Source organism: Palaemon carinicauda, chromosome 1, assembly GCF_036898095.1.
Source record: "Palaemon carinicauda isolate YSFRI2023 chromosome 1, ASM3689809v2, whole genome shotgun sequence".
NCBI lineage: Eukaryota > Metazoa > Arthropoda > Malacostraca > Decapoda > Palaemonidae > Palaemon > Palaemon carinicauda.
This window is the reverse complement of record NC_090725.1, coordinates 89,305,245-89,332,168: the sequence shown is the minus strand read 5'-3', so window position 1 is coordinate 89,332,168 and position 26,924 is coordinate 89,305,245. Positions and strand designations below refer to the sequence as shown.

The 26,924-nt window shown below is 40.7% G+C and overlaps 2 protein-coding genes across 2 annotated transcripts in view; both read left to right on the top strand.

Annotated features, from left to right (window-relative positions):
* The window catches only part of LOC137649787 (calmodulin-like), a 32,760-nt gene extending 24,877 nt beyond the window's left edge, over nt 1-7,883 (top strand). Inside the window, 4 exon segments of the mRNA XM_068382731.1 lie at nt 2,680-2,741; nt 2,743-2,822; nt 3,284-3,384; nt 4,759-7,883. Coding sequence (XP_068238832.1) covers nt 2,680-2,741; nt 2,743-2,822; nt 3,284-3,384; nt 4,759-4,787 — 272 coding nt within the window. The 3' untranslated portion in view covers nt 4,788-7,883.
* A 1,588-nt stretch (nt 7,884-9,471) lies between these two features.
* MED7 (mediator complex subunit 7) overlaps nt 9,472-26,924 on the top strand; it is a 524,248-nt gene continuing 506,795 nt past the window's right edge. The window contains exon 1 of the mRNA XM_068382727.1: nt 9,472-9,662. The gene's annotated coding sequence lies outside the window, so the exon portion shown is untranslated. The remainder of the gene's footprint in view (nt 9,663-26,924) is intronic.

The window sequence follows — 26,924 nt, the reverse complement described above, 5'->3', positions numbered from 1 at the left end:
ATAGTGGCCTTAGTTGGGGGTTAGACTGTGAGTAAGTTTGCCTGTAGTCTATGTGGGAGTGTCACCGCCCCACTTGGCACCAACAGCTAGGTGGCCAAGGTAGCGTAGCCCCTGGCCCAGTACCTCCGGCCACGGAAGGTTTCTTTCTTCCTCGTTTCATTCTTGAAGTGTGTAACTCCCTACGAATCTTATTTAAAGTAGCTCATGAAAACTTTGCTTTTGAAGACACTATATAGGTGCAACTGTTTGAAGTATGGTCTAAATGCGTTAATGTTAGCGAGATTAGTAGGTTTAATCGTCATGGCTGACTAACACCCTCCCCGAAGTCTTAGTCTTCGTTGGAGGTGGTGGGAGTGGTACACGTGAGAATGATAGCAGTTGTAAATTTACTTTCTGGGTTAGTGGTATGTTGGTCCGGAACTACCACTATACAATAGTCATTTCCTTAGGAAAGTAAGTGGCAAGTGCATCTTTGTATGGCCGTTATTTACTTTCGGCTGAAACGTCCTTGCTATATCTTAGCTTTGAACTACAGCGTTGTAATAGTCAGTGAATTTACTGAGCGTCAACATAGGCGAAATTTTCCCTCCCTACACCATATTGGTCCTCAAAAATGAAACTTGACAAATACAGTTTATGGCCATTATTAGCTCTTTTTACTGAGTAACGTTGAACTTTTTTTGCATACATTTTGTGATGTTTCCTCCAGTGTGCCTCATTGTCCTCACTGTCCCGACGGGTGACACAATGCCCTTGCAGAGATGTTTCTCTGGCAGCCGATACCGCTGCCGGTACAAATTCTCTCTCTCTCTCTCTCTCTCTCTCTCTCTCTCTCTCTCGTATATAACTACCTGAAAAAAAAATATATATATATGTGTGTTTATATATATATATATATATATGTGTGTGTATATATATATGTGTATATATGTGTGTACACACATATATATATATATATATATATATATATAATATATAATATTAGATATATAATATATAATATTTTAGGCTTATAGTCCCATAGTATCTTAGGCATCATTAAAACCAAATTAATGTCAGTTGTGACTGATCGTTAACTAAGGTTATTGGCAAGTAGCTTGCTACCTGGAAAGTAAGGAATGATAAAACAGGGTGCTGCGAATACTGGCTTAAGTTTAACTAGTTTCATGAAAGTTCATTAACTGCAATCATGTAGAGACGATCACGCTTATGTTCCTATTATTTACCGGAATGTTTATTTCGAATTCTAAGGCTCAACTTTTTTTTTTCTCTATACTAATTCTGAAGTATATTTTTATACGGAACATTGTTTCAAGCAATTGGAGAGAGAGAGAGAGAGAGAGAGAGAGAGAGAGAGAGAGAGAGAGCGCTCTAGCTCTAAATGATACTGTCGGATATGCTTATTTTAGATTGCTGAAGGATTAACAGATTTCGAAATAAGTTAGGTTTGCAGTTTGTCTAGGAAAAATGCATAGAATATCACATGACCTTCAATGCTATGTAACTTTTTTTTGGGTAGAGTGATATTATTTATGTTTATTAAAGATATTTAAACATGAGTGTTAGTTCCGAGTCTGCACAGTGGTGGGATTGTATATCAGATTGGTTTTGTAATTTTAAAATCATGATTCTTTGAATGTTTCTGCAATTAGCAAAAATTTTTAATGGACTACTGTAATGGAAGTCTGATAAATGGAAAATCAATCTCTCTCTCTCTCTCTCTCTCTCTCTCTCTCTCTCTCTCTCTTTCTTTTTTTTCTCTTTCTTTCTCTCTTTCTCTCTCTCTCTTTCTCTCTCTTTCTCTTTCTCTCTCTTTCTTTCTCTTTCTTTCTCTTTCTTTCTCTCTCTTTCTTTCTTTCTCTTTCTTTCTTTCTCTTTCTCTCTCTCTCTCTCTCTCTCTCTCTCTCTCTCTGATCATTAAAAAATTTTCATTACTTGGTTTTATAACAAATACATGTTTTGATATACTGTATTGAATGTTACTTTTAGAAGCTTCAGCATATGAAAGAGTGAGTAAACATAGGATTAAGATAAAAATTGTTTGTTTTACCAACTGTAAGACCTGTGCATGTAAGGTTGATGGCAATACGCAGGTATATCAACTGTAGTGATATGCTGCTCAGGAAAGTCTCGGTTAAAAGGTAATTTTTAGTGGACCTTATCAAACGCTAATGAAGAAAACCTTTGATACTGTTGGTCTTAGGACCAGAGAATATTTTAAATTTTGCAAATTAATAAGAAAAATATTCTGAACTATACTTGATATTGTATTTTGTTCAAAGATTTCAGAATCATTAGTGTGAAATTCTGAGACACGCTTTACTTCTGGGTCCAAACTTATTTTCACTTGGATGGATCGTATCTAGGGGGTGCTTTCTTGACCTAAATTCTTGTGGATAAGTGTAATGTAACATTATTGATTTTATTGAATTTGTTTATAAGGACAAAGCCATTATTGTACACTTGTGCATTAATAAAGGGTCTTTGCAGCTTCCTGCAACCCATTGCTGCATCTTATCTTGGAAGTCACTCTCTACCAAAGGTCCTCCCGTTTCACTAAAGCCCTGAATGGCCGTTATGTAAAATTCATTCTCATAAAATTGGTTGTCAACTATTGTTTTGGTTGTATTTAAGAATGAAAGCTTTTTAAGAGAACTGATTTTGTTAACCTTGTTTCAGGCAATGGTACCATCGACTTCCCCGAATTTCTGACCATGATGGCGCGTAAGATGAAGGACACCCGACTCAGAAGAAGAAATCAGGGAAGCATTTAGGGTCTTCGATAAGGACGGCAACGGTTTCATCTCTGCGGCTGAGCTTAGGTCTGTATATCTGCCTGACCGATTTGAACTAATACTGTAACTGAGGAATAAAATTCTATACTCTAAATCATAGGGTGGTAATTTGCATAATATTTCAACTCTGGGTTTTGTTGGTTGAGTAAGAGTTAAATTTAGAAATCCTTAGGTACTGTAGTTTATGTATAGTGATGGCATTTTAAAATTTTCATGATTTGGTAACTCCAAAGTCAAATAGGGTTATTTATTTTTGCTTCATTATTTGGTTCAGGCTATCGACCACTGTGTTGGTGTAAGTGATCCCATGGCTTAACCGCCAGTAATTCAGATGCATTTAGTACATTGCCTACTAGAGTTATTTTATTTCATAACGTTTAAAGTCAAACATTCCATGACCATTTAGACAACCTAACATCCTGGACTTCTAGGTAATGGTGATGAGAAAATTTAAGGCGTGATTTATCAATGAAGCCAATTGTTTTCAGGCATGTGATGACTAATCTTGGAGAAAAACTCACTGATGAGGAAGTTGACGAAATGATCAGGGAGGCAGATATTGACGGTGATGGTCAGGTCAATTATGAAGGTAAGGTTTAAACTCTATCTCGGATGGATTATCAACATTGCAAATGATCTAGCTTTTGATCATGGTGTTCTTTTTAGTTAGCAGTACTAAAATGAGAGGATTAGCATGCTAAAGTTGTCCCACCACTTTATATTGCATGTTACTGTTGCATGGTTGGTTATTATAGAACACAGTATTGCTTGCTATATTTTAGGCTCTTGCAACGTTTTCTTCTCCCAGAATATATACAGTACTTCTCAGAATGGAATTGGGTAACATTATTATGGCAACGAAGCTTCTGTTTTCATACAAAGATTAGTTTAAAAAAGTATGAATCCTGCAAATGTTAGTTCTTGCATTTTTTAAGAAAATTGCCATGGAATTTAGTTTTAAAGACCAAAGTATGTTCACACGATGGAGCAAGCATTTGTTTTTCAACATACAGTACATGAAGATTTGGATACGGTATATCAGAATTTAACTGTACAATTTTGTCATTAGATAATTTATTAACATGATTTGTTGCACTTCCATTCCTTTTGTAGTATATTGGGTTGTTTTATTTGAGTGTTCCTTGGTAATGACCCTATTTGTTGTATCTTTAAAAAGAAATAATTTTCCCTAAAAATCTTGCAAATTAGGTTGTTTTTTCTTCAAATTATTTTGTTCAGTTTTAGCAGCTTAATATTTTGTTTTTCACTGCACTGATTTTTAGAAAGTTGATCATGTTCGAAGTCCAAGGACTAACCTAAGATTGCTTAAGATCCTTGTTTGGCATCTTCTGTGTTCAGTCATTTGAGTAATGTTATGGTGTTATCTTGAGTAATTTGTTATGGTTTTACCTTTAATTTATATTTCTTTGCTAATGAAGTTTGCTAGATATCCAAGCTTAGCAGAATGGCATCAATGTTTTTAGTTGTTTTTGTAATTAACCTGTTAACCCTTTTATAATTTGACCCTTCATTATATACTTTTGCATGAGGTTTCTGTAAGTAGCCTTTGGCCTTGTTTTTTTCTTTTGCAGAATTTGTGAGAATGATGACTTCTAAATAGAAACTGGGACACCCTAGACACGTCCTACGTCCGGCACTCAGCCTTCCTAATCCCTAGAATAGTTGTTAGTCATTGACACATTCCTTTTTAGTTTGTATTTTGATTTTTTTATGTTCCCATTGTAGATGATGTTACTAAATATAATATTAAGGTCTAATTTAGTCATTTAAAAGTATCAAACCAATTTAGTTTGGTAGTTGACTACTATTATTTGTTCACAAAAATTTTTCACTTTTAATCCTAATTTCTTTTTAATGAAAATTTTAATGGATATGTAAAAATTAGTTGAATGTAAATAAAAATAATTTTTGGTGCTAATATGACTTTTGTTTTGTCTTTCAGAGTTCGTCACAATGATGACCTCAAAGTGAAGTGATCGCACCCACTTAATAATAAAACAAATTTCAAACGAACAGTTTTTCTGCTTTCCAGTTTATCTTATTAAAAGGAACTGCTAAAACCCATTATAATAAACGAGTCACATATATCTTACTTGCCTAACTCTTTTGCCTTTAATAACAATCTGGCTCTTAAAGCGCTACTGTCAGGAAATATTACCACCACCACCACCACTACTCTACCACCATTGCCAAACTGATGCTGCAAATCCTTACCATATCCAGGAGAATAAACACTTAATTAGTAGGCAGCGATGATTCCATTTCCATCAACGGCTGTGGACGTGGGAGAGTGTGGCGTGTGAAGGGTTCATTTTTCTGAACCCTCCCTGATCGAGTTTTATTACAAGGACTCGTCCCCAGTAGCAAGTAGCGCAGTTATATGTATGGGTTGGTTGGTTGGTTCTAGGGGTGCGCTTCGGGTGGTCAGACCTCTGGAGAAAGGAAAATCAAATTTTCTCAGAAAGCCCGTAAATAATGCTGAGCTGGTAGAAGTTGATAAAAGTTTGTGTAAGAATGGTGGCCGTTGTAATGCCCACTTGATATTAAAATTATTCTATTGCAAGAACAAATACCATTTTTCAAGTCTGGTAGGAATGTTTTCAGCTCCTATAGGAAATCATCTTTTGAAGGACTACCCATTTTTAAAAGTATCGTAATTCTTAGTGTGGTAGCCATAAAGTAGTAGTGAAAGACCTTTTAAGCTTGCTTTTATTTTTTCACGGTGTTCCCTCATCTTGAGCAATGCTATAGAAATTCATCTGGAAAAAAAAGGTTACAAGGAAGTGATTTTTCGAATGGGCTTTAAATTTGAATTATTTATCTTAGACCAAAAAGTTGTTCCTCCAACACCAATACCACCACCATCGCCGCCGCCACCACCACCATCATCATCAGAGGACTGCCACCCATTCTAGTCTCAAGACTATGCTCTTTCTCTTTTATTTTTTCTTTAGTACTGTTCTATTTGAAAATGAAGGAAAGCTAGGTTTCACAGTTTATACACGACTGTCATGTAAATTTTTAAGTTTTTTCTTATTTTGAGAACTATGTAATCGTGATATCATCCAGAATGGTGTTACACATTAAGGATTTTTTCTCTCTTCCTTTTACTGTTCACCAAGGGTGATTATTTTATATTGTGTTTGTCTGGAAGAAATTAGAAAAAATATTTAATACAGTAAATACAGGAGAGGGTGTGCTGTACTGTATTTTATGTTGGTTGAATGAGAAAGATACATTTACGTATCAACATACTTCTTGTTAGCTGTGTCTTTGTCAATTTTCTTAAAGGAATAGCAAATGTATACATATTGCAAAAAAACAAAAAATGAAGTTAAATTCTTGTACTACATAATACTAATGTAAGGCACGTCATAAAATATAATTTTTTTCAATTTTTCGTTGTATCCTCACCATTTCTTGCATTGTTTTTCACTGTTAAAATTGCCGCTGATAGGGCACTTTTCTGTGTCACTAACTGCGACCCTGACCACTATAATTATGAGTATTGTGTAGGAAAATATACAGTTCTTTAAAAATATTCTCTCTGCAACATCTTGTATTTTTTATTGATTTTTATTTTTCTTTGGAATTTCTTGCCAGATGTGGCATTGTTGGTTTTTAAAGCTTATTAGGGTCTCAACAGTTGATGGGAAAAAAATGTTGTAGTCAGCTTTCCAGATTTTGTTATTGGACGCCCCTCGGGGAACACGGCCCAGGATGATGACAAAAGCAGTCTTGCCCTTCTACTCAGAGGCTAAAATGTGCATTTTACCCCCAGGCATTTCAAATATTTTGTTAGCTAAAGGGAATGACATCCAAAGCCTCGAGTGATTTGGCAGTAGCTTAGTGACCATCCTACTGGCACATTTTCGATTTAATTTGGGGGAATCCTTTTTATGCGTTGCACGAGTTTTGTTGGGTGTTTTGTTTTTTATGACATGTGATAAAACTCTGTATCGCGATGAACATTCCTTTGACACTGTTGTATGTGAGGTGTAGCTTCGTGCCGTGATATAAAAAGCATGTGCTTCACCACCTTTATATTGTGGTAAGTTAGGCCAGTGGGAAAGTGAGAGGGGGGTGTCAGCAGACTTGGAACAGCTGAAGCTAAGGGGGGAACCCTATTATAAATCACTTTATATGTAACAGATTTATTTAAAAATTCTTTAATTTCAGTGAGTATATTTGAGTCCATAACTTGCTGCCACCATGTTAACCTCCTGGTTTTTCCCACTTCCTTTCATACCCCATTAATATAAAAATAAAGCCCTCAGCTGGTGAGACCCAGTGCCGCAGGGGCGTTTCCTTACCACCGCTGCCACAGTTGCTACCACGGGTCACCTCCCCAACTACAGCGCATCAGCAGCAGTGCTGTTATCGAGGGGGTGACAGTGGAGTTCCTGTGCCACCTGCTGCTGTACTGCCCAGCCGCACTGCACCACCCCATCAGAGTACCATGACTATTAAACTTATTGTTCGTTAAATTACTGTTATTAAAGTCTATGAACTGTATTAATGTCCACAATCCACTTTACCTTTTCTCTTACCAATTTTAAGAACTATCACCGCTGTTGCTGTGTGCATTACGCTCACTGCTCCAGTCCAAGCAACTAAGTAGGCCTGGTTGCTTTAAACATTGCTGCGGTTTTTTGCCATAGTTTTACCTGAAGTACGTGTGCATGAGCGAGAGTTAGTGTGTCTGAACAGGGCAGTGGTGGCTACAGCCTCCCTTCCTGCCTTCATATCAGCCTTTCACCTTCCTTTCTTTTTGGGTTTCTGTAAGCCTCTCTACTTCTGGCAGGTCATCCCACCTCTTGTCATGTTTATGCTTGTCTTTTGCTGGTGTTTTCTTCACTGACTCAGATGGCCCTGGGTGAAGATGGGCAGTGGGTTTGATCTGCTGGTAAATTGTGGGTTGTGGGCAGTGTGTGGGCAGGCGGCCAGGCAGGGGTTCGGAATGGGACAGGATGCCTCTGCGGCCTCTTTGCCCCCACCACCAGGATGCCATTAGTATAATTTGAGGACCTGATGTCATGTTGTATTGAATAAAAAAGATCAAGAAAGTGCAGTGCTTTTTAATGAGATCCCTTTCTTTTGTGATATTTTTATGGCATGTACAGTTTCAGGGAACAAGAATTATTCTTGAATGTCTTGCTATTTAGCTGTGTACATAAGACTTTATTTTAAACATTGATTTTGACTAGACCCCTGTGGTTCGACTTCTAGTACGTAGCCAATGCAAATATTGAAATTGAAAGTTTTCATTATTATTATTATTAGTGCATTAATCTTTTATTATTCAAACACATTACCAGTCAGTACTCAAGGGGATTGTATCAGTATCCCCAGAAATATAAGTGGAGCAGTTGGCTTAGATGTAAAGATCTCCAGAATAGTGGAGGAAAGGTTAAATTGTTTACTGTAAATGACCATTTTAACGTGACCTAGTCAGTATGGTTAAAAATTATATATAACGGATTCTAACGAAATGAACTTAAAAAAAAAAAAAAGTATCCTAGAGACGTTTCCCGGGTCTCTTGAAAATTAATAAACCCAATTCTTAATTATGGTCTAAAAAAAAATGAATAAATTCAACACATACTTGCAGGTCATGGCAACCTTAAACTTAACATATGGGAAACCTTTTGTCATAATGCAATCTAATATTACACGGATTTCTGCCATTTCCAACGAAAAATAGATAACCTTTTAAAGCCAGCATGTTTATTTGGGCCAGAGGATAAAGAACTAAGTTATAAAGTCTAATATCCTAATGACAATGTGGTCTAAAATTTCAATCATAATTGGAGTTACGTTTACCTGTATATTACTTGAGATTTTAAGTCCTTGAAGAATGCTTACATTTAAATGAAATTAAAGTCCCAAGAGTTCATTTCTACAAAAGAATTCTCATGATGACTTCCATGGTATTCACTATAGGGGAATGATGTTGAAATTAGCCATTTTACCTCGCAGAATTCTTCAAATGCTTATACACGGTTATGCAATAAAAACAAAATGGTTCATTAGGCTAATGACCTAAAGTTTTAATAAGTTACATAGAAAATCTTGGAAAGTCTTCTAACCGGAAAACATCCGAATTGAAGTAGGGGAAATATCCCAGTATGAAGGAACATTTTTTCTTTTAATTATTTGTTGATATTAAGGTTCTTGTCTCTTGAAGGGCCGATCAGAAAATTTAACATTTAGATTATTAACGGAAAGTACTTTATGGAAGTTGTTAAACGTTAAAATTCATTGACAGAAAATATCTGCATTGTTTCACTAAAGTTTTTCGTGCAATCCAGAATCTCAAATTTTCCTACACGGAGCATCAATGTCCGGGGTTTATTTTAAGGTATTTAGAAAATATTTAGGCTACATATAATATAATTATCCAAGTTAACCAATTCTTATAAACTGATCATAGTCGTTTATGCCAGTGCCCGCAAGAGGGAACACTGTCGCCCTTCCAAGGGTTCTCAAGTTAACGTTCACTCCGGCATCCTTATTTTCTAGTTATACCGTGTAGAAATGTGACCAGACAGTCACTAGACACTGTTGACAAAGATTTTGTAACGCGAGTGCTGAAATTTATTCTATCAGTGCCTGAAAGCGGTAGTAAACTCTAGAAAAGAGCGTGAACAGAATTTTTGGCTGTTGTAGTATAAAGTTATTGTTTACCTGACCACATCGCTGTATCATAATAATAGTTTGTGTCGAAGTCAAGATGGAAGAGAGGTCGGATTTCTAAACCTCCCTGCCTTGACGTCATTCGGTGAACGTCGCTAGGCCAGTTAGAACCCAGGAGTAGGCCTACCAAGATCAGTGCCCTTTCACAAGGTAGGTATTTTATGTTACACATTACAGTGAATTGTGTCATTTACAATTGCTTTAGTAGGTTTAATGGAAAGGAAAATGCAGACATTTAGGAAATTAGGTAATTAAGTAATTTAATCCCTACTCGGATATACCATTTAGACTGAACATTTATAATTTAACAAGATTTTCATATGGCTACTGCCATAGCATTAAATGTGAATGCAAACATATATTAGTCCTTATTAGGAAGAATGTAGCGTATGTGATGCTGGCAACAAACGAATAGGCCCAGACATGAGATATATTGTAGGAAAAAAAGTCTGTCATTACAAGAGAGAATTCGATGGTCGTTGTCATGTGTATGAAAGTTGGTGTCTTGTCTAGTTGGTTACCTTCTTGACTTCTTGAGCTTGATTCTGGATTTTACATAAATGGGTAAACTCAGTCTAAAAGCTTCTTTGGTGATCCCGACAAATCCCAAACTGTTCCCAGTCACATTTCACGCTCTCTTTTCCTAAAATCAATTACAATAACGTTACAACTGAAGTAAATAATCCAAGTTTCACATTTAACGTGGAAAAAGTTGCATAGGCCCCTAGACATCACTCTCGTCAGCCTTATAGATAATACTGACCTGGCCATAGGCTAATTGTGTAAATATCTCTGTAGCTTAAGTACAAACGTGTAAATAATATAAATAATATTGCTAATAGAATTGAAATATGTAGGAATGGTTGATATTAAAAGTAACCCTAGACCTATGTGTGGTTGTTCAATATATATATATATATATATACATTATATATATATATATATATATATTATATATATATATATATATATATATGAATGTGTATATGTATGGAAATATATGTATTTGTATATGTATGTATGTATATGTATATATATATTATATATGTATGTATATATATATATATATATATTATATATGTATGTATATATATATATATATATAACGGATTTTGAGCGAAGCGAAGAATCTATTTTTGGGTGAGATAGCCATGACGTCCTGATGGTTAAATATACCCTAGGAAGCTACTGAAGGAGCCTTCCATCAGGACGTCATGGCTTAAGCCCAATATATATATATATATATATATCGAAATATATGTATATGTATGAATGTGTATATGTATATGAATGTATATATGTATATGTACATATATATATATATATATATACATATATATATATATATATATAGTGTGTGTGTATTTATATGTGTATGTATAAAATTGTATATATATATATATATACACATGTAGCCTACATATATATGTTATTTATATACATGTGTATATATATATATATGTGTGTGTGTGTGTGTGTATACATGTGTATATATATATATATATATGTATATTTATGTATATATATATATATATATATATGTGTGTGTGTATATATATATATATATATATACATATATATATATATATACATGTATGTATATATATGTATATATATGTATATGTATATACATGGATATATATATATGTATATATGTCAGTGTACGAATGTTGTACGTACACATTGTGGTTCCATCCTCATGTCTCTTCAAATGTGATATAGAAATATTAGACTTGTATGTTTCTTCTTAAAATAAGTCCAAAGTTTTAGGTTAACTTTAAACAATTTATTGATAGCTCCATCACTGGAGTATGGGATGGTTTGATCAGATGACCATTCAGTATGAAAAGATGAATAGAACTGATTTACAAGAGGCTCGCTTCGATAGCGTAACACTAGCTATCTCAGCGTTTTATATAATAACAAAACGAAATGATCACATACCTTTATGGCTGGAAGTCAGATGATTCCGGTAGGGCTCAATAGGTCAACTGCTTCCCACGGGAGGCGTTGTGACTATTTACAAGACACACACAAATGTTTATAGGAGAGTCGTTACAGAGACATTGCTCACGACGCTCCCTACTGTTCTGCAAATAATGCGCCAATCCGCCACCGCGAGGCGCCACTGTCATTCTTTCTATCGTAGCTTCGCTTGACTGGTGTTTTCCCTGTTCTCTCGTGCTATTTTGGATTATTTTGGACGCTATGATGTCTTCCCCAGCCTCATCAGCTTCTGGAAAGTTAAGTAATATCTTTATCATGTGTAAATGTAAGCTCTTGCCAGTTTTGCTTTTCGATTGAGATCTTAATTAACGTAACAAGAGCTGTTGCCAGCCGGATGGCGTCACAGACGCGGTCGTTCTTTCTGTTCATTTAGTTAGCCAGAACGACCCTTTCCCGGCATTTTTACGCTTTAATAACTTTAGCTTTTTAGATATTTAGCTAGGGATTATTATATTATGTCATTGTTGTCGTGGATTTGGCTATTTATGATCGAGCCTCACGAGTGCTAGGCTTCCTAGCCTAGGCACCTACACACTTCATGCATGATACAACCTTCCTGGTAAAGTTTTATTGAAGCACAGGCAATATTTTACACATTTATGATATTACTTAATTATGCTTTTCTCTTCCAAGATACCATACAGAGAGTTTCAGTGAACGATTCTCAATGCTCCTAGGCTACTAGCCTAGGGGCTTTAGTATACTTTCATACATGTCCCCATTGCTCTTGTATTGCCTTTTAAGGGGAGACTGACACCTCCTATACCTTTTAAGTCGATACTAACCTCCTAGAAGATTTAAGAGCAATCCCCCTTCCCTCTGATTAGCCCAGGCTATTCTCAGTTTTCTTTGCTGTGAACAGAGTTCTGGCAAAGTTTTACTGAGACGTTCCGTTTTCTTTCTCCTAACCACTGAGTCGGTTTTGAGTTTAGAACGGGACATCAGAGTATCAGTCTGTGTTAGGCATCTCCCTGTCTTAGTGAAATGATTTCCCACGCAACTACGCTTCTACGATCACCTGGTTCCTGCCTCGTCGCGCGCAGTTCAAGAAGTTCCTACGTTAGCTCACAGGCGCTCACAGGTTCTTCTGGACTCTCAGCGCCCTTCTGATGTTTCCCGTTCCAGGCGAGCCCACGCGCGGTTCCAGCTCTAGCGCGCCAACGCGCCAGCACGCTTCCACTTCACACCGCGCTGCCCAGGAGAGACCTAAGCTAGCGCACTGGCGCTCTCAGGCTCCCCTGGGCTCTCCTTACGCCAGCGATCTACTACGCGCCCGCGCGATTCTTCGCCTGCGCGCAAGCGTTTTCAACACACCAACGCTTCAATTGTCGTAGGTTTCCTACGCGCCCACGCGTTAACTCTTCTGTACGCGATCGGTCGCTACGCGCCACCGCTCGCCAACTCGCCATCGCTTGCCAACGCGCCATCGCTTGCCAAAGCGCCATCGCTTGCCAACGTGCCTTCGCCCACCTACGAGCCATCGCTCGCCAAGACGCGCCATCGCTCGCCAAGACGCGCCATCGCTCGTTAGCGCGCCATCACTTGCTTACGCGCCATCAGTCTCCCGGCCGCCTGCGCTCGCCCTTACAACCGCGTGCCCACGCACACCCATGTTCACCCCGCGCGCGAACCAACGGTTTTCCAGCGCACCATTGCTCGCCTACGCGCCATTGCTCGTCTACGCGCCATTGCTCGCTTACGCGCCATTGCTCGCCTACGCGCCATTGCTCGCCTACGCGCCATTGCTCGCCTACGCACCATCGGTCTCCCGACCGCCAGCGCTCGCCCACGTGCCCGCGCGCATGCGCGCCCATGTTCACCCGCGCGCATGCGCGCCCATGTTCACCCGCGCGCATGCGCGCCCATGTTCACCCGCGCGCATGCACGCTCATGTTTGCCCACGCGCGAACCAACGGTTTTCCATCGCGCGAGCGCCAGCGCGATTCCCGCCAGTGAGCCATCGCTCGCCAGCGCGATTCCCGCCAGTGAGCCATCGCTCGCCAGCGCGATTCCCGCCAGTGAGCCATTGCTCGCCAGCGCGCCTACGCACCATCGGTCTCCCGACCGCCAGCCCTCGTCCTTACAACCGCGCGAGCCCTCACCTGCGCGCCCACGCGCACTTTCGCCTGCGCGCTCCGGCGCACCCATGTTCGCTCGCGCGCGAGCCAACGATTTACCATCGCGCGAGCGCCAGGTCGATTTCGACCGCGATTCCCGTCGGGTTTCCGCAACACGGGCAACCTGGCGAGTCTTCTGGAGTGCGTACATCCAGATCACGATCTTCACCTCGTAAACGCAGAGCATGACACATGCAAGAGCAGAAAGAATCTTCAGAGAGGTCTGGGCGACATTCTTCTCCTTCTTTTCAGACAGGCCCCATCATCTCTACTCCTCAGGATCGTTCGATTCCCTTCCCCCCAGCGGGAGTCGCTGACAGGGCGTCTGTCAGCCGTCAGCAGAGGAGGTACTTCGAGATCATGGGGGAACCTGGTTTAGCCCTTCCTCTCCACCATTCCGTGGAAGGGGCTTACCAGGGAGTTTTTCTCTCGAGAAATTCTCCACCTGGCAGGTGACTTTCTCGTCTTCGGAGATCTTAAGCCAGGAGAAAGCCGCAAAGTGTGCCATGCGGGCCACTTCGTGGCTGGTCGTCTGGCTCGGATCTCTGGGCATCCTATTGCGATCCGAGAATTTGTCCAAGGAGAGCTCCAGGAAGGCCATGGAAACTTTCCTCCTCTCGGGCACGAGCACCATCGTTTCCCGGCCCTCCAAGTTTCGAACTTGTGGGCAAACTCGATGTTGAAGCATTGAGATGCAGTGATCGAGAGGTTCCTCTCGGAAGTCCCAACCATGGATGTTGGCAAGCTCAGACACTCTTCCACCCTTGGAAAGACCTTGTTTTGGGCCCAAGGACGGGGAACGGACAGCTGAGAGGTGGAGAAAGTCGAATCACGATTCGCTCCCCCAAAGGCGCTTACATCCAGTCCCTACGAGCCTCCAGCGCCTCAACAACAACAGCCTCGTCAGCCTAGGACATCGGAACCGGCCCCGGCAGCTAAGACAAGGTGTCTAAACAGCAGCCCCCTCCGGTCAGAGACAAGAAGGGCGGGAAGTCCTCCTGGGGAGGCAATAATCCTGAGGGAGCGGCCGAAGCCGCAAACGCTAGGATTGGCAACCCCCCTGCATGGTCTCCAGTAGGGGGATGCCTAAGGTTGCGCGCCCAGTGGCAACAACTCGGGGCCGATTCCTGCACGATCTTCATGATCAGCCTAGGATATCGCGTCCCGTTCTTTACATCTCTACCTCCACTGACAGCGAATCAAGTGTCACTGAGCTCCTATGCCATGGGTTCGGCAAAGGGGCTAGCCCTTCGGGCATAAATCGAGACCATGCTCTAGAAGTATGCTCTCCAAAAGGTCATCGACGGCTCCCCCCCGGCTTCTTCAGTCGACGCTTTCTTGTAAGTAAGCATCGGAAGGCTGGAAACCTGTCTCGACCTCTCAGCCCTGAACAAGTTTGTTGAACTCTTTCGCTCAGCGTGGGACGGTAGAGTCAATCAGGCTTGTAGTGAGACCACAAGACTTCATGTGCACACTGGTTCTGAAGGACAAGCATCCGTCTTCCAGGAAGTACTTGAAATTCAGCCTAGACAACAAGTTCTACCAGTTCAAGGTGCTGTGTTTCGATCTCTCCACAGCACCGCAGGTGTCCACCAGAACGTTCACCCTGTTATCTTCATGGCCACACAGGAGCGGCATCCGTCTCCTTCGCTTTCTGGATGACTGGCTAACCCAGGCAGTCTCGGAATCGACCCTTTTTCAACATCAAGACAAGCTTCTGGGACTTTGCCAAGATCTAGGGATCATGGTAATTCTCGAGAAGTCTTCTCTGCTTCCATCTCAACAACTGGTATATCTAGGTATGATATTAGACTCCAATCTCCAAGCCTTCCCATCAGATGATAGGATAGCAAGGCTGAGGAGAGTCGCAGAACCTTTCCTCAGACGAGGAGAGCTTCCAGCCCAACCTTGGTTACGCCTCCTAGGTCACCTTTCCTCCTTGGCCAGTCTAGTTCCAACGGCTGCCTCAGGATGAGATCCCTGCTTTGGCGGCCTAAGTCCCGGTGGAATCAAGACAACGATTCCCCGGACATTCTGGTCCCTTTTGGGACCTGCGGAACGAATGGACCTGCAGTGGTAGTTGACCTACGGTAACCTTTGCAAGGGAATGGATCTTCTCGTCCTTCCCCCGCACTTGATGCTGTTCTCGGACTCGTCAAAACAAGGGGGGGGGGGTGGGGGGGGCACGTTCTGGATCAGGCCTATGGTCAGAACCAGAAGGGTACTTCCACATCAATCTGCTGGGAATGAGGGACGTATTCTGGCCCTTCAACACTTCCAACAGACCCTGGTGAGTCACTCCGTGAACGACAACTTTCTCATCTTGCAGTAGAGATACTGAGATGAACCGAAGTCCACTCATTACCCTATCGGCTCGCTTCATTCCGGACAAAGGAATGTGCTCTCCGACAGTCTGAGCAGGGCCTCACAGAGAGTACCGAGTGGTCTTCGGCCCCCCCTGGTAGGCAATAAGTCCTGACCTTGTGGCCCTGTTTGCGACAGCCTTGAATTTTCAAGCTGCCGCTGTGCTACTCCCAGTCCCAGATCCCAAGGCACTCTGGCAAGATGCCTTCCTACACAGTGGGACAACACCGATGTCTACGTCTTCCCACCATTCTGTCTGTTGAGAAGGGGGCTCAACAAGACCAGACTATCGGTCAATCTGTCGATGACTCTGATAGCTCCGCTGTGGCGTCATGCAGAGTGGTTCCCGGATCTTCTGCATCTCCTGACGGAACTCCTGAGAGAGCTTCCCCCACAACACGAACTACTCAAACAACCACACTTCAACATCTACCACAAGCCGTAGCATTGCTTCGGCTCCACGCCTGGAGACTATCCAGCATCTCCTCACAGAGAGAGGCGTTCCGCAACAAGTTGCGGAGCGGATGTCTCGACACCTGCGAAGTCATCCGCAGGGGTCTACCTGGCGTAGTGAAGAGTCCTCTGTGGTTGGTGTCGTGGGAGAGGTACCTCTCCCCTTGATGCCACTATTCCAGCATAGCGGAGTTTTTGTATATCGGCAGGAGGAAATGCACCTTTCTCTCTCGGCGGTGGAAGCCTATCGCTCAGCTTTAAGGGGACCGTCCGCCATGTCCGCCATTTTTTTTCTAATGATCCAAATTACACCATTTCTATATATGTTTTAGATATATATAATACCTTCATCATATAAAAATTTCAAGTCATTTGATCAAAAACTTTGGATTTATTAGCAAAAATCATGATTTAAAAAAAAATTTAGGTACATTTTCTCCCACTACTATAATATCAATTGTATTGAAACTTATACCTTAAAAACTTCTCTATCAACTGAACAATTCAATCAGACAGAATTTTAATTTTCCTTTTTGTTTTTTTTTTAATGAATTTTTATTTTTTTTCCTCGTCTAGACGGAAAATAATCGTGAAAAAAATATAAAAAGAAAATAAAAATTTTGTCTGACAGAATTGTGGGAATTTTATTCTTCTTTTCAATGATATCTTTCTCTCTAATATCGAACATCAAATAAGTGAGAAAAATGTACCTAAGTGTGAATAATTATGTTTTTGAGTTATGAGCTCCCAAAGATTTGCAACAAATTTTCGCTTCTTTTCTTAAAGAAATCAAGATAATATTATTATGATAACTTTTATTGTTTATTCTTACATAAATGCACCCTAAACGAGGTATTTGAACCCCCAGTTTACTATTCCTATGTTACGAGTTGCCAGCGATCTCTCATTGTTGTCAGTGTTTCAGTTAGCAGGTTTCAGCTTTTACTCTTATTCATATTTCCTTCTTTCTTGGTTCTTTTTTTTTTCTTTTTGTTCTCTACTTACTTTTTGTTCTTTCTATCACCTTATGTAACATTGGCATTGCTATAAAGTTCTAGAAGACGTTGTGAAAGCACAATCTACATACGAACTTCAGGTAAATAAACACATGCATTATAATTTCTATATGTCTTTGGAAACTTTGCTGATGTTCTCGTAGCTGGTAGTTTTCATTTAGCTACCCTCTACCAATGCCTTTCATTTCTGCCAGAAGTACGAGATATATCGAAACATAAGAGAAAGAGAGAGAGAGAGAGAGAGAGAGAGAGAGAGAAAGAGAATCATGAATTTAATTTTGGAGTGATAGCATTTGGTTGATATACTGTAGATGGCAGTTCAAATTGAGAGAGAGAGAGAGAGAGAGAGAGAGAGAGAGAGAGAGAGAGATCAACCATTATTTGATTCTAAGAGAGTTGAACATTGATATTATAGAATTTGTATAAATGGCAGCTTTGAATAATTCGAGAGAGAGAGAGAGAGAGAGAGAGAGAGAGAGAGAGATGCAAAAATAAACATAACTACGATTCTGTCAAACTCAGTCATGCAGACGACAGTAAGTATGACGTCATAATTTAAAGACCGCTATATCATTATTGTTTGAAAAATGATAGACTATTTTTTCTTTTTATGACCTTAGGTAACATTGGGATTGCTATAAAGTTCCCGAGGATGTTATGGAAGCACAATCTACATGCGAACTTCAAAAGAGAGAGAGAGAGAGAGAGAGAGAGAGAGAGAGAGGAGAATTACAGTATTTATATAAATGGCAGTTTTATATAATTCGAGAGAGAGAGAGAGAGAGAGAGAGAGAGAGAATTACGATTCTGTCAAACTCTTCTTCTTCTTCTTCTTTCTTAACGTATTAGCACACGTCACCTATCAGGCAACCATAGTGCTATCCCTCTCATATTTTACTTTGTAACAAATCATAGAGTTTTGAGGAGGCCCGACGACTTCAGGAAGACTGCTAGATGACGGTAGATCTTCTTCAATACATGTGGAGTTTCAGAGTCAGCCCCCAGGATCCTATCTAGCTGAAAAGGGACACCAATCCGAAACAGAGAATGTCTCAGAAACACTCTGGATGTAAAATATCGGGGGCAGTGTAGTATAATGTGCCTTACATCCTCTATTTCACCACAAGAGCAAAAAGGTGAATCCTCAAGGGAAAGGCGATGTAGATGGGCTTTCAGTCTTAAGTGTCCAACACGAAGTCGAAGAATTGCAGAGTTTAGCTTCCTTGATGCCAATGACGTTGTTAGAGCTGTCAACAAATTTGATCTTCTATATGGGCCAAGCTGAGAGAATTGAAGTTCCACCTCTCCTATCCAATCTTCACTTCTCCCATACAGCCCTACGATAAGCTGTGATATGTTCTGAAACTGGAATATGTACAGGATTTACTATGTTAACAAATGAATGAGCCCCTTTTGCAATTGAGTCCACAAGTTCATTTCCCGGAACACCACTATGACTTGGAACCCACTGAAGTTTCACTACAATATTTTTCTCTTTCAATGACTTTAGACTGCAACAAATAGGATCCACCAACGATCGAAAACCAACTGCATAACAACGAATTAAATCTAAAGAAACCTTTGAATCCGTAAAAATAACTACTTTCGAATTATAAAGAAACTCTAAAACAAACCTCAAAGCCTTCATAAGACCAAAAAGTTCAGCCGTAACTATGTTTACAGATGAGATTTTCCAAGCAGCATGAAATTCTAGTGTAGGAATCGACATCGCTGCCGTGCAGGAAGATTGGGATTCAGATAATGAACCATCTGTATATATGTGCACATATCCATTATATTCCTCATCACACAGTTTGTTGAAGGAACTTACGACTAAATGACCCTCTTGCTTGGCTGCAACTGGAAAATCTGAAGACAAATATTCACTCATAGGAAACCAGGGTGGTAAGGGAGAAATGTCAGGTAGAGGGGAAAAAGAGCCACATGGGAAGTGCAAAGAACTCAAAGCATAAGATGCTCGAACCACAGTTGGAACCTGTCTCCCCGCGGTCCAGTTTTTACTGTGGATGGCTGCATAATCATGTGATAAACATTGGAATAATGGATGATCCAAACTACTATTACATATTTTCGTATACCACACCATCAATCTGAGTTGACGCCAATACGATAAGGGGAGACAGTTTACCTCACAATGAAGCAATAGGATTGGGGACGAGCGGAAGGCACCAGAGATCAATCGTAATGCTGTTGACTGAATAACATCCAATCTACTTAGCAGTGTTTTAGAAGCAGAGCCATACACTATGTCCCCATAGTCCATCTTACTCCTAATAAATGACTTATAGAAAATAAACAAACTTTGATGATTTCCTCCCCAAGAAGTATGTGCTATACGCCTCATAACATCTAAACGCTTTAAACAGTTTAGACGAAGGTATTCTACATGATGTTTCCAAATCAACTGTGGACCATCAAGAACCATACCCAGGAAACGATGCTTTGTAACAAAGGGTATGACCGAGTTCTCCAACCGAATCTCTGGTATGCAGTTTACCCTTTTCCGAGTGAAACACATCAACCTAGACTTTGAGGGGTTTATATTCAGACCCCATTGAATAGTCCAAACTAGAAATGAGTCTACAGCCTTCTGCAATTTCAGCTGAGCATCCAAAACAGAACACCCTGACACTTGAAAAGTGATGTCGTCTGCTTGGATAAGCGTCCTCACACCTGGAAAATGAGGAATGTCATACAACAAGACTGTGAATAACAAAGGGCTGAGGACAGAGCCCTGTGGCACTCCTGTTTTTACAGGATACTTGGAAGATATATCCCTCCCTATCAAAACCTGGAAGAAACGATCTTGAAAAAATGATGACAGCCACCTCAAACTATTCCCCCTTAGGCCTAACATACAAATTTTGTATAATACACACAAGTGAGAGGCATTGTCAAATGCCTTTGACAAATCAAAAAACAGGACCAAGGACACCTTATTTTCCTTAAACCCCTTGTAGACCTCATGCTCTAGTTGAGCAATATTATCCAGAGTACTTCGACCTTTGCGAAAACCACACTGGTTAGACGGTAAAAGAGAATTGCTTTCCAGCCACCAACTGAGTCTTGCATGTACCATACGCTCCATCAGCTTACCAAAACATGAAATCAGAGATATCGGTCTATATGAAGATGGAAGAGAAGGATCTTTATCTGGCTTTAAAACTGGAAGAATATGTTGCAACTTCCACTGCAATGGGTAGTAACCCTCAACCCATCCCTGGTTAAACAATTTCAACACTACTTCAAGACTCTCCCCTGGAAGATGTGTGAGCAGTTCATTGGCCACCAGATCACTCCCTACTGCTTTTCCCTTCCGTAAACGACCCAACTGGCTATTGAGCTCCTCCAAAGTAAAGACTTTATTTACTTCATCATTCGACTGTTCAAGCAAACAAGAAGACACAAAAGATTGCAAAACCTGTTCATTTTGTATGGTCCTCGCCGTACTCATAATGGTGGTGAAAAAGGAGGCAAAGACTTCTGCTTTAGCTAAATCATCAATAAGGAGTACTCCATCCCGAGACAAAGGGAAGGACTGGGTCACACCACCCCTACAATACTTCTAATAAAATTCCAAGCTACTGCAGTGTTTGAGGCAAAATTCAACTGACTGCAAAAACTATGGAAACTTAATCTCTTGCTTTTGCGGATGATTTTTTTAGCCTTTGCTTCTAGACGTCTGTACTCCAGCTGAGCTTGTCTAATAGGGCAACGTTTCCATTTATTGTACGCCCTTCTCTTAATTGCCACTGCCCTTGAGCATTCCTCATTCCACCAAGGCTTCCGTGGTTTGGAACCAAATTTCCCAGGCCCCAACTTAAAACAATTTTTCCCAGCTACCAAAATTTCATTTGTAATACTGTCTGATTCTTCATCAATGGAATACAATGAATTATCTTGATGGATAACTAACTGTTTGTAATTATGCCACTTTGACTCTCCACCTTTAAAGGACCACCTGGGACGATGGTATACCTGTATGATAGGCAACCTCTCAAACCTAATCATAACTGGCAAATGATCACTACCAATACTAACTTCAGTAGATATAACTGATGGTGAGGTAAACCACCCAGAACCTAAACACAAATCCAGAGTAGATTCATCACCTCTATATGGGTCAATACGAGTGCGAAGACCTGGGGGAAGCAACAAAGTTAAGTTATGGGATAAGAGTGAATTAAAAACAACTCTGCCAGCTCTATTCACTAATCTGTCTGTCAAATGGGGATCCCAATAAGTGTGATGGGCATTAAAGTCACCCATTACCAAGGCTGGTGTTTCCAACAGATCAAAATAGTAATCTAATTCTTGACTGGTAAAACAATTACCAGACTTAAAGGAGTTGTAGCACATTAAAATGTCCCCCCAGCCAAAGGAAAACCCAACCTTAACACCTATCACTTCCAGACTCCCCTCTGGAAAATCACCCAAATCAAGGATAGAAAATTTCAAATCTTTTCTAATAAAAAAACCAACACCTCCCCCTCTTCCTTTATCCCTCCTAATAAATGTATAACCCTGAAAGACTGGGGTTACTCTAGGAGTCAGCCAAGTTTCACATAAACCTACTATGTGCGGGTTACGGTCATATAGCATATTCTTAAATTCGGATAAATTTGAAATTAGGCTACGTGCATTCCAGTAAATGATACAAGTTTGATTGGGATCCATTATCTAACTAATACTACCTTAAGGATACGACATAAAGGACGCAGAAGCTTGCTAAAATCGGGAAGGTTCTCAATAAAGGATTTGCCATTATTAAAAAGACAATAACACTCTGCAAGAATAGATAAAAGGGTTGTGAGGTCTTCCTCATCTGACTCTATTTCATTTGCATTTTCTCTATATGCTCTGGAGGAGAAATAGGATGTGGTTTGTCGAAAAGGATCAACCTTATACGACTTTGGATCAGGACGGTCGGCTCGCTCAGCAGGCTGTGCAGGACGACTGGATACTGGAGAAACCTCCCGATGCCTGGCTTGTAGCCTAGGCCAAGCAATAGACTGAGGGTCAAAGCCCTGAGAATCCCTACGGCCATCCCTATAGGCTGTATTAATACCTCTATCTGGAGTCAACTGTACTTGATTAGGCCTAGAACCCGAAGCAACATTTCCTATAACATCACCTGCTTTATGCACATCTGGATCAGAAGGGATACTACGGACCTGTGCCTTCTGTCCTGCAGCTGGCTCTGAAATACTGGTTACTGAACGACCACTACGAGAAAATTTCTGTGCTCTGCCATTTAGCTCCCTAATCTTCATATTTGCTTCCCTAACTGACAAATTACCTGTTCGTTTTTTGGATTCGATTTCATTTGCCCTTATATTAATAGAGCATTCCTGGGAAGTGAACTTGTGGTTACCCCCACAGAAAACACAGTGATAGCCTTTCTGACAAGTATTTACATTTTCATGGAACATACCACAGCGAACGCAGCGCTTCATTGTTTTATTACATGTTAAAGTGCCATGGCCGAATAAATGACAATTATAGCATCTTAATGGGGGTTTTACATAATCATATACCGTGTAGGTGAAGTGTCCCAATGCGACTCTTTTTGGAAGGGACTCTGCAGCTCCAATAATTATATACCTGGTATAAAACCCGCTCCTGTCTACCAATCTCTTCACAGATAAGCTTTTATTATCACAGGCTCCTTCCACAACCACCAAAGCCTCTATGATCGTTTCAATCTCAATGTCCTTCTCAATAGGGCCAAAAGTCCCAAACCTCCTTGCTTCCATATCTGCTGGATACCAACATCTTACAGGATGGGTGCCAAGCTCCTTAATTAAATCCAGGGAAGGCATTTTGCCACAACTATGATGGTCACATACCTCCATTCTAAAACTGGATCCTTTGCCTAAACTTCTAACACTTATGTTGGATGACATATTTCCCAAAAATAGATGCATTTAGTATTTTTGTGACCGTCAAAGGGTTCGTCGCGGTAAAGTTATCTAGGAATTTAATTATTACTACTTTATGGGTTTCTGACTTACATGAATGAGAGGTGGAACGGTTTTGTTTATTTGGGCTTACTGGGATGAAATGTAGTATGTCTGGCCCTTACTTCTTTCTTCATCCTCCCCTCTCTTGGGGAAGGCAGCATCCTGGGTTCTCTGCATAGCTGACCTCAAACCTCTGCAGGTAAACCATGCTTCCTTGTGTTCCTAGTATTAGTTGATACTGTCGCGTCCCCCATACCCTGACGAGGTGGTATTGGGAACGTCCTAGCCTAGAATTCCAGCTAAAGGACTTCAGGTCGACTTCCTAGGACAAGTCACACTTCTTCCCTCCACACACAAGCTTATGTAGGCCGCACGTTTCTTGCGTAGCAAGAAACTTGTGAGGTGCAGGGACTCTTTTTCTCGAGTGCTGCTCACTCGGATTCTGAGTCCCCGGGTAAGCCAAAGCCAGTATGGCTGGGGACTTTCCACCCTTCCTAAGGGTAAGTCACCCTATGCGGACATAGTCTTTTTATAGTTTATTTATGACATATTTGTTTTTGATGTTGTTGATAGTTTATTATATGGCATGTCTGTTTTGACGTTGTTTCTTATTTTAGAATGATTTATTGTTAATTTGTTCTCTTCATTTATTTATTTCCTTATTTCCTTTACTCACTGGGCTATTTTTCCCTGTTGGAGTCCCTGGGCTTATAGCATCTTGCTTTTCCAACTAGGGTTGTAGCTTGGATAGTAATAATAATAATAATAAAAATAGCGTGGTTTGTATTTCGGTTACGGAACAAATGACAAATTCGGAGATAATTTGTATTTTTCCTAACCATACAAACCTTAGCTATTTACACATATTTGCCCGCCAGCCCTGTCCCCCAAGGCAAGTCCTACCTCTAAGTGAAGTGAAGCAGTTCACCGGTGTGTGAGGGGGGGAGGGGTAGCTAGCTACCACTCCCCTACCCCCCTGCTAACTAGCGCGGGGGTAATACACCCTCGTTAAATTCTAATGGCTCGTCTTTTCAGCTACGCCGAAAGTAAACCCTATGTAAATAGCTAAGGTTTGTATGGTTAGGAAAAATACAAATTATCTCCGAATTTGCAATTTTTCACTTTGCTCAAAATCCGTTATTTATGTATGTGTATATATATATATATATATATATATATATATATATATATATATATATATATATATATATATATATATATATATATATGTGTGTGTATATGTATATATATGTATATGTATGTGTATATATATACATACATACATATACCAAGGCACTTCCCCCAATTTTGGGGGGTAGCCGACATCAACAAATGAAACAAAACAAAAAGGGGACCTCTGCTCTCTACGTTCCTCCCAGCCTGACAAGGGACTCAACCGAGTTCAGCTGGTACTGCTAGGGTGCCACAGCCCACCCTCCCCCGTTATCCACCACAGATGAAGCTTCATAATGCTGAATCCCCTACTGCTGCTACCTCCGCGGTCATCTAAGGCACTGGAGGAAGCAGCAGGGTATATACATATATATATAATATATGTATTTGTATATATATGTATGTATATGTATGTATATATATGCATATGTATATATATATGCACATTTATATGTATACAGTGAACCTCTACATACAATTGTTCAAACACCCGAAGTAAAATTCGATCAAATTTTCGTCTCGACACTTGAAGTCATGCTCCAACATCCGGTAGACGGTAGCACGTCGGAGGGAGGCATTGAGCATCGTGTCAGTCGGTTCTCTATTCTCGTGCGCATCGTGTAGTTGTCCTCTGTTCGGTCCGGTATTAGCAGTGCTTATTGTCTTCCTTTTCTCACGTTTCCTTATTGATTTTACGTATAATCATGGGTCCTAAGAAGTTTAGTTTTGGTACAGGTATTAGTAGTGGTGAGAAAAGGAAGAAGGCAATGCTTTCATAGAATTGAAGCAAGAAATTATAGAAAAACATGAGCGCGGTGTGCGCGTGAGTGATCTGGCTAAACAATATGGCCCGAATATGTCTACGATCTCGACGATCATCAAGCAGAAGGCAGTAATTAAAGCAGTCAAACCATCGAAGGGGATCACCATTATTTCAAAACGTCGTAGCCCTACTCTGGAAGAGATGGAACGCCTTTTGTTGATATGGATAAAGGACAAAGAGATTGTGGGCGATACTATCACTGAAACGATCATTTGTGAGAAGGCCAGCGCTATCTATTGTGACTTGAAGGCAGCGGGTTATGGGGGTGATGCGAGGGAGTGTTCAACCGATCCTACAACGGAGGAGTTCAAGGCGTCTCGCGGTTGGTTCAAGAAATTTAGGAGACGGACCGGGATTCATTCAGTTGTTTGGCACGGAGAGGCTTCAAGTTCAGACACCAAGGCTGCTAACAATTTTGTCAAGAAGTTTGAAAAAATCGTGGAGGATGAAGGCTACGTAGAGTAGCAAGTTTTCAATTGTGATAAAACTGGTCTGTTTTTTAAAAAGATGCCTAGTCGAACATACATCACTGCCGAAGAGAAGAAAATGCCTGGACATAAGCCTATGAAGGATCGGTTGACTCTTGCCCTATGTGCCAACGGCAGTGGGGACTGCAAAATAAAGCCGTTATTGGTTTATCATTCCGAAACCCTAGGGCATTTAAGGCACATAGTCTATAAGGATATGCTGCATGTTTTTTGGCATGCTAATTCTAAGGCTTAGGTTACTAGGCATTTCTTTGTTGAATGGGTAAACCAAGTTTTCGGCCCTGCTGTCAAGAAGTACCTTCAGAAGAGGGATTTGCCTTTAAAGTGCTTGCTTTGCTTGGATAATGCTCCCGCTCACCCACCAGGACTCGAAGATGATATCATCGACAAGTTCAAATTCATCAGAGTGCTGTATCTTCCACCGAACACCACCCCTATCCTCCATCGCATGGACCAGCAAGTCATCTCGAATTTTAAGAAGCTCTACACCAAACACTTATTTAAGCTGTGCTTTAATATCACGCAAAGCACCAACTTAACTTTGCGTGAATTTTTGAGGAGCCAATTCAATATCGGTCACTGGTTGAAGATCATAGATCAGGCTTGGGAGGGAGTAACTCGACGGACACTAAATTCAGTTTGGAAGAAGCTTGGGTCTGATGCTGTTTCGCCCAGAGATTTTGAAGGTTTTGGCCCCGAGCAGGAACCTGTGCTTGCCGTAGGAAGACGTAGAAGAGATTGTATCCCTTGGCAAGTCCATGGGTCTGGAAGTTGATGAAGATAACATCACCGAATTCGTTGAGGAGCATCATGAAGAGCTCACCACCGAGGAACTCAAGGAGCTGCATGCCATGTAGCATGATGAGTTCCAAACGCAGTTGAGTGAGTCGGAGGACATCGAGGAGGTAGATCACATCATAAGTTTGGCTGAAATAAAAGAGATGTTAGCATATCAACACGTTGTTGATTACATTAATAAGTATCACC